Source organism: Etheostoma spectabile, chromosome 2 (genome assembly GCF_008692095.1).
Source record: "Etheostoma spectabile isolate EspeVRDwgs_2016 chromosome 2, UIUC_Espe_1.0, whole genome shotgun sequence".
Lineage (NCBI taxonomy): Eukaryota > Metazoa > Chordata > Actinopteri > Perciformes > Percidae > Etheostoma > Etheostoma spectabile.
Window position 1 is genome coordinate 11,645,061 of NC_045734.1, and position 7,722 is coordinate 11,652,782.

Genomic DNA, 7,722 nt, shown 5'->3' on the forward strand with positions numbered 1-7,722 from the left:
AGTACTTGGTGGCAAAACCCTTGTTGGTAATCACAAAGGTAAGACTTTTCTTGTAGTTGGCCACCAGGTTTGCACACATCTCAGGTGGGATTTTGACCCACTTAGTGCGTAGTGTGTTACCAATTGTTTTCTTGGTGGCTATGGTCCCAGCTGCCTTGAAATCATTGACAAGATCCTCCCGTGTATTTCTGGGCTGATTCCTCACTGTTCTCATGATCGTTGCAACTCCACAAGGTGAGATTTTGCAAGGATCCCAAGGCCGAGGGAGATTGACGGTTGTTTTGTGTTTTTTCCATTTGCGAATAATCGCATGAGCTGTTGTCACCTTCTCACCAAGCTGCTTGGCATTCCGACCTTTTGTAGGTCTACAATCTTGTCCCTGACATCCTGGGAGTGCTCTTTGGTCTTGGCCATGGTGGAGAGTTTGGAGTATGATTTATTTATTGCTTCTGTGGACAGGTGTCTTTTACAGGTAACAAGCTGAGATTAGGAGCACTCCCTTTAGAGTGTGCTCCAAATCTCAGCTTGTTACCTGTATAAAAGCACACCTGGGAGTCAGAAATCGTGATTGAGAGGGGGTCAAATACTATTTCCCTCATTAAATTCAAATTAATTTATAAAATTTTTGACATGTGTTTTTCTGGATTTTCTTGTTATTCTGTTATATATGTTATAAATATATGTTGTATGTTATAAACCTACCATTAAAATTATAGACTGATCATTTCTTTGTCAGTGGGCAAACGTACAAAATCAGCAGGGGATCAAATACTTTTTCCCCTCTCTGTATGCATTCTTGCTTGTAAAGTCTTGACCTCTCATCACGTTCATATGTTGCTGTCAATAAAGGCTATATACTGTATATGTACAAATATATATATATCCACACTAAAAACGTGTAAAAACACTCCATGCAAAAGGGCTCCTGTCAGTGTTATTATTATTATTATTATTAGATTATGATATTTCATACAATAACATCTGAGCAGTACATTAAGGTTGTAATTGGCCATGGTGGATCTAATTGTTTCAGGGTTTTTATCCATAAAAATGCAGCACATTTTACATTTACACATTTGAAGCTCTAATGTTGTGGAGTAAATGGTAAAATATTACACTATTCCACAAATGTAGTGGAATCTAAGCATAAAGCAAATAGAAAATGGAAACACTCAAGTAGAATATTTTATTTTTGGGAGCTGTGTGTGTCTTGCATCATTGGTGTAACTAAAAAGACTAAAATCATTCCATACATACAGTATAAACAATAAATAATTAATATAAAATCATTGTGTTAGCATTTACTTTGAATTTTTCATAGTCTGATTGGGTTGGTTTTATGCTAAAAGAACGCCATTCACATGCATGCAGAACCACAGGAACCATTGAGTATAAAGTGAAGGTGTTTGTGTGCTGCTGGTCCATGTGTGGCGGAATGCTGCTGCAGCGTCGCTATCCATGGTCCTGAACTTCCAACTGGTGCCAGAGGTCTGCTACAGACTGCAACGTCCTATAAAAGAGTATCGACTTTTTGTAATAGGAAGTGTGACCACGGAGTGCACCCGGCAACAGAAAACAGAAAAAAATGCTTTGGGGGTTGAAATGTCATGTGAACAGTTGGGTTCAACTACTGAACACCTCAGGGGTGTTATCGACTCCTCAATGCTTTTAAAGGCCAGGGGTTCGCTTAGACTGGGCTTTGCAGTTATTCGCCCTGATGGTGTAAGCGACCACAATTTCCAGCGACCACAAGAAAGGCAGAGAATTTGTGAAAGTAAATTAAAGCGGTGGACTGCCAGGAAGAGTTCAACTGCTAGAAAACATGTAGGCCATGCAGTCTGGCCCAGATATGAGGCGGATAGGAAGGATGTCAGGGGAGAAATTAATAAAACTGGACTGCAGGGTTTTTGTTGTTTTTTTGACGAAGTTATTAATTAATAGTGTTTACTTCAAAGACAGCCTGGCAGACTCCGACTTAGGTGGATATCTTATTATTTGTTTAGGTTCTTGGAGTTTTATTACATATTATTAAACGTCTTTTAGTTTGTTGCTTTACTCTTTTCTACACCACATCAACACTATATCCTGAGTATAATATAAGTATATCCTGGAATATTATAAGATGACGACGTTGTCTTCCCCCTTTTCCCTATTTATATTCCAGACTTCCTGAGAGTATATATGTGTATTACTCGTTACCTTCCCGTTACACCCTCTGAGCTGGCGGCTGCATGGCTTCTTACTTCCAAAAACTGGAATATTTCTCCTGTGAGTGATCAAGTCAGTCAAACGGCGCTGCTGTCCACTTTTCTACCATTGTCTTACCTCTCATACCATGAGAGGACGGTTAAAACTAAATTGGCGGATACCTACGCCCTTTGAGACATTTCACCTCCGTGTTATTCTGAGAGGTGGAGGGTGATACCAAGAGAAACGAGACCGTCTTTACTTTAATATTCGTTTAATTTAAATTGTAAGTCGTTACTGTGGAAAGAAATACCATCATTACTACGGTTCACCACTCAACACTGCTGCCACTTGTTGCAACGTCAGACTCTATCTCTCCAGTACAGGAGGAGGGAGGATTAGGGGAGGGAGGACTCCGTCACATCCTCTGTCCATGTATGGGCATGAAGTTTACACGCAGCGGGGAATCCTCTCACTGGAGCTGATGAATGGGGAGGAGGGCCGAGGGAGCTGCCAATGTGTATATAAGGAGAGAGAGGGGAAGTCGCTGATGTGAAATCCACAGCAAGCAAATACCTACCGAGGAGCAGAGACGAAAAGGAATACCTTTAATTGCTTTTTACACCTTTTGACACATACCACTTTGGATCATTTGTTGAAAACCATCAAAAGGGGGAGTTGAAAGAAAACATTCACCTGCATAATTTGTTTTACATTTTTTCCTTTTTCATTGGGAGAGACGGACTTCTAAGTGCATCAGTATGTTGAACAATATGGATTTGAATGCGAAAGATTCTTTTTACCCTCAGTTTGAGAATTGCAACAGTTCTTCCCTGGGAATGGAAAACAGCGTGCGGAAAGATAACCAGGAGGTGTATGTCGATGCAGAGCGGGGGGTACCTGCCCAGTTTGGCCATGGTGAGTTCGCATCTTTGCACAGTCGATACATTTAGCATGCATGGTAATTTATATGTGTCAAATAGGAGAGATAGATAACTCTCTCAGTGCAGCCGTGTATATCAAGGGATCTTATCAAGGTAGATCTGTGCCAAAATACGCATGCATGTTTATGTAACGCGGATTTTTCTTCCTCGTTTTCATTTTCACGAATTCTATAATATAATACACTCGCGTTGACAAAGTTTTCTCTCTTTCTAATTCAACAGAAGGAACCCCTGCAACCCTCAAAACCGAAGCCTCCAACTCGGAATTTGCTTTTAACCCCTGCGAGTGTCCAAAAGACAACTACACCCCCTCATCGCTCGCCTACTCTGGCAGTTTCTATGTTGAGGCATCTCAGGGAGCGCCGTGCAGCACCGAAACACTTCTCAATATGATCACTGAGATTGTGGGTATATCCACACTGCCACTTTCAGAAGTGCAACACAGCGACAACAGTCGAGGAACTTATCCATCGCCTGCTCCGATGGACAGCAGCAGTGGCAATTTTGGAGACCCCGGCATCAAGAGGCAATCCTACACCTGCTCCGGACCTACCCCCACTGTTTACTCTCCAGATCAGACGTGCCCGAGGTATGCTGATGATCAGGCCGGCGGGCAGGCCCAAGACCCGTCCACTTCCCAGCTGAGCTTCGGCTCCTCCCGAGCTTCAAACCAGAAAAAGGATGAACCAAAGTCAGAGGCCGCTTCTTTTCCTGTCGTGGTCAAGAATGAATTTGAAAGCAGCTGCTACGAGTGGGGAACTTTTAACAAATCTGGCTGTTTGGAGACGAGTTTCCAGATAGAAACCTTCCCAATGTCAAGCGATTTCCCCCCTGACCAGCAGATGGACGTTAAGGAACTCTTAGACACATTTCCCCCACTGTGTCCCAACCCAGAGATGGAGTTTAAAGTGGAGGGGGGTATCAAACAGGAACCGTGTTTCTCTGACACCTGTTCCCAGAGCTTCTCCAGCCCCCTGTACAATAATTACCTCCCACCACCTCCGATGGGCCTCTCCTCCAACCTGAAACCCTTCCCCGAACCTCCACAGCCATCTAATCAGTGCGATTCCTTATACACATCACCAGCTTTACCGAGCACCATAGACTCCATCCTGTACTCTTCCTTGTTGCCAGATTCTTTCGCCCAGAGTTACACCACCCGTGCGACGAAACCCCCCAGGGCCAGGAAGAGCCCCGCTGCCTCTCATGGCCCAGCCAAAGAGAAACCTTTCACCTGCCCCATGGAGAGCTGCGACCGGCGCTTCTCCCGATCGGATGAGCTCAACCGGCACATCCGCATCCACACGGGCCACAAACCTTTCCAGTGCCGCATCTGTTTGCGCAGTTTCAGCCGTAGCGATCACCTTACCACCCACACCAGGACTCACACAGGAGAGAAGCCGTTTTCCTGCGACGTCTGCGGCAAACGGTTCGCCCGGAGCGACGAGAGAAAACGGCACGGACGTGTACACCTGAAACAGAAGGAGAAAATGGAAATAAAGCCACAGGTGACCACCGGTGCGTGGACTTTCACTCTTCCCGAGGGAATTTGAAGACAAAGCTATGTGTCCACACATACAACATTAGGATCTCTCCGTCTTGGAAGATAAGCCAGCCAACTACAATTATATGTCTGAGTTAGTTTAACTGGCAAGCCAAAGCCTGGCACAAGACGGTTTTTTAGGAGCAGAAAGGAAGAGAGAGGTCTGCTTCGGCCTTATTGCCTGCTGCTGATGCTGCTGACTTTATGCAAAGATGCATAAGTTGTAAGAGTCGGTAAACAGATCAACAGTGACTTGTTGCTGTTACTGTAAGTAGAGCCAAACATCTCTGCTGCGGCACTGCATGACTGCTGTTCAGCACCTCTTCATCTGGACAGCTCCAACCTCCATGCCTCTGAGCCTGGATGGTTTGCACTTACAGTTTATTAATATCTCCATTTAAGATTCTTATTTTCTGCTTTTAGCATTCTTAGAGCAATGGTTTGGACTTTGTTTCTTAAAATGCATGTTTATGTCAGTGTTTTCTTTCCTTTAAGCGGAATATAAACCACTGTCAAGGTACTCCTTCACTCCACAGGGAGGATTATTGACATGAATGTAGGCTAACATATTTATGGCTTTGACCATAAAGCTGTCCATTTTTGATCAAATTTAGTGTTTGTTTAACTTCTTATCATTTGGCTGTCAGTGTTTTTTGTCATTGGTCTTTGTGTTGTGTTACAATTGTTTGGATTATTTCAATTGTGAAAGATATATCATAAATGGGAAATAAATATATTTGTATTACTGTACTTCTTTGTATTTTTATAGCTAACTGTATATTTTACATTTATCGCATTTGAGCGTCATTTATCAAGGTGAAATGTATTCTAAATCATTAATAATGTCTTGGTTTTCGAGGGCTACTGTTTAGTAACACAATATTTTAAATCTTACAATTTGATATCAGAAACGTTTTTCGCACTTCATCCCTTTGTTGGTATGATAAGAGTTATTTAATTGAACAGCTGATCTATTAAAAAGGACCAGTATGTACACTAGTAGGGGTACAACTTTTCAACAAAAATGATTTTACAGTGTGTACAGAAGTATGTTTAATCAGGCTAGAAATGACTAGCAAATCATTTAAACATTGCTTTTGAGTAATCAGGTAGCACACATTGCTGCGAGTTTTGGTGGACTTTACTTTGGACTTTACCATAAAAGGGTTTTGACACTTGGTATATTTTGCTGGATATACTGTATGCTGAAATGTTCATTTTAGCAACAAAAAAAAGTTAAGTGTTGGTGAAATTGTCACCAACGGGGTACTGCAAATAAGTAATTTAACTCGCCTTAAGTTATATTAACTGTTCAAGTAAAGATTTTGTACATACACAGTTTCTACTATACGTTAAATTAATATTGATGTTGTTATTTTTATGAAAAGTTTATGAACAAAATAAACATTTTCTGGAAGCAGCAAGTTTCTTGTGCATGGTTTACAATAATCAAAATGACTAATTCCCCTTTCTCACTTTGCCCAATCTGTTTCATACGGCATTGAGACCCCCCCACCCCCAATCAAATCACTCAGATGAGTGTCTCCCCGCCCAAAATATACATTGTAACAGTCAACATGAGGCACCACACTGTTGCCCTAACATTAGACATCACAGTTCCGCCCTGTGACTCAGAAGGTTTTTGACTCAAACACATTAAAGGGAAACCCTATTACTCAATGCTGTGATTCTGCATCTCCTTGACTTCAAAGACCACGTTTCTCATGTTTTAAATGTAGAGATGAACACCCTGGGTGCCGTGGTTATCTCTACAGGAAACTTGTTTAACAGGACATTTTCTTGCCATGTCAGTGAGATGATCTGATGCTCTCAATTCATTCAGTCCTTTGTTCATTCACTCATCCATTTTTTGCAATAAAAGGATATTAATTTCCACTCAATTACTGAACGTGATTATGGTCTATTATCATGTAGTTTTTTCTCTCTGCTGGTACTAAATTCTCCTCTTGTCAAAACTGCCTGTGCATTCTTGTAAATGCAGTTATGGTGCCTTGATTCCTCTCTACTAGAATAAAAAGGGTGGTACAAGCTATTGCTTCTTCTTGTGACAAGGCAGGATTTTGAGCAATTTGAGCATAGCACAAGTAATGTTTAACATAAGCAAATGTGACTTATAGAGAGTTGGGGGAGAAGACGACAAGTCTATACTTAAAATGGGATTTAAAAATGTTTAGTGCCCTTCGCATTTTTATAGGATGCCAAGATCTTATACTCTGTCATTGCAAACCATGCAGGCATGTATTGCCAGGGACTCCGCTGGGGTAGGTAAGACATGCATGTGCCCGTGACGCTGTCGGCTGGCAGAACACAACATTGCTTGCCCACGGCAGTGCGTAAGTGCCTGCGTTGTCTGTAGCTGACAAACATACTGTACCAGTGAGAAAATGCAAGCTGCCACATGGAGCACTGTGAATAGTATGCACCCATCCTGTCCATCACTCATCATCACTTACAATAGCACAGGGCCCAACAGGCATCGACACACACTCCCTTATCCATGTTGTTTTAGTGGCAAACATTGTCCAGTGATGGATAGTTTTGGGTTTTGAATTGCAGTGATGTGCAGTCACAGTGACCATTATCTAGACACTTGAAGACTGAAGAGTTATTGAACTCTGGCCAGTGATGGAATTTCTGCATTTGTGTATTTGGAAGCTCAAATTCACATTTGCATACTGTAAATGGTCCTTGATATATCTACAGCTTGTGCATATGGCTTCAGCTGCATTGTCTTTATCAAATACGTTAACCATGTCATAAACCTTCCTAAATCATGCTCTGCCGCAGACTAAAGACATAAATGAGTTATTTTCCACTGACTGACATTTATGTTTTTTACCCATGTAGATATGTGTAATTGCTGAAACCATTAAGTAATTGTGCAGAGGGCACATGACCACCACTGAGAACCAGGATTTCTCAGAACGCGGACCTCTGCTGTAAATGGTAGCACATTAAGTCCATTAAATCCTTGCCAGGATGTTACTAATGCAAACATGTTAACATTAGGACTGTGGGGGGTTTATC

At 41.9% G+C, this 7,722-nt stretch overlaps 1 protein-coding gene across 1 annotated transcript; it reads left to right on the forward strand.

Annotated features, from left to right (window-relative positions):
* The first annotated feature begins 2,561 nt into the window (after nt 1-2,561).
* Nucleotides 2,562-6,563, forward strand: LOC116706428 (early growth response protein 1-B). The gene is made up of 2 exons (XM_032543271.1): nt 2,562-3,105; nt 3,354-6,563. Exons 1-2 carry the CDS (start codon nt 2,949-2,951, stop codon nt 4,682-4,684), a joined length of 1,488 nt encoding a protein of 495 aa, XP_032399162.1. The 5' UTR covers nt 2,562-2,948; the 3' UTR covers nt 4,685-6,563.
* The last annotated feature ends 1,159 nt before the right edge of the window (nt 6,564-7,722 follow it).